This window comes from Nicotiana sylvestris, chromosome 7, assembly GCF_000393655.2.
Source record: "Nicotiana sylvestris chromosome 7, ASM39365v2, whole genome shotgun sequence".
In the NCBI taxonomy this organism is placed as follows: domain Eukaryota; kingdom Viridiplantae; phylum Streptophyta; class Magnoliopsida; order Solanales; family Solanaceae; genus Nicotiana; species Nicotiana sylvestris.
The window spans coordinates 47241906-47242736 of NC_091063.1; the positions used below are offsets into that span (position 1 = coordinate 47241906).

The 831-nt window shown below is 36.6% G+C and overlaps 1 protein-coding gene across 1 annotated transcript; it reads right to left on the reverse strand.

Annotated features, from left to right (window-relative positions):
- Positions 1–831, reverse strand: LOC138873083 (uncharacterized). The gene has a single exon (XM_070151520.1). It carries the CDS (start codon positions 829–831, stop codon positions 1–3), a length of 831 nt encoding a protein of 276 aa, XP_070007621.1.

Here is an 831-nt window from a genome sequence, read left to right on the forward strand (position 1 = left end):
TTACTGCATCAACGAACAACAAAGTTCAAATATACTCTTTGCATCCTGGGCAGTCCAAGTTGGGAAAAACTTCTCCCAGGAGATGCCCTTCAACAAAGAAATAGAAAATTTAGCTAAACTATGAGCTACTTTCTTTAACTTCCTTGGAATATAAAGAAACTCGACGTGATCTAACATACTTGATAGCTTCCAAATGTCTTCACACAACACTTCTATCTCCCATGAAGTAGCCACCTGTTTTTGGATCATATTAACAACATTCTTAGCATCAGATAAAATCTTCACACTTTTCCATCCAAGAGTAACAGCACATTCAAGTTCCTTTCTTATGGCAATCGCTTCAGCAGTCATGGTTTTTCCAACATATTGAATTGAGGATCCATGGGCGTGAAGCAGTTTTCCAAGGCTATTTAAAGCCGCGACACCAGTACTCGCATGTCTATCATCACACCGTAATCTTGCGTCTGTAAATAATAAAACATCATCTTGAAAATTTGTTAGTTTAGGCAGAAACTCATTTCCAGTTGAATGTCGTGCAACGAGGCAACTAGTTAATAGATCCTTATATTCTTCATACTCAAAAAGAGCTTTAGAAACAATATCAGTTGGCTCTAACATTTCCTGATTAAAGCACCAAGCATTCCTACCTTTCCAAATTTGCCACATAAGATTAACACTCAAATATAATAATTTAGTAGATTCAGGAAAGTGCTTAGCATTTAAGAACAAGTTGTACCACCATACAGAAAAGTCAGTTATGTTTTCAATATCAGGCCAATTAATAGGACTTTGTTTCCATACAAGCTGAGATCGGGGACATCTAAATAGCAT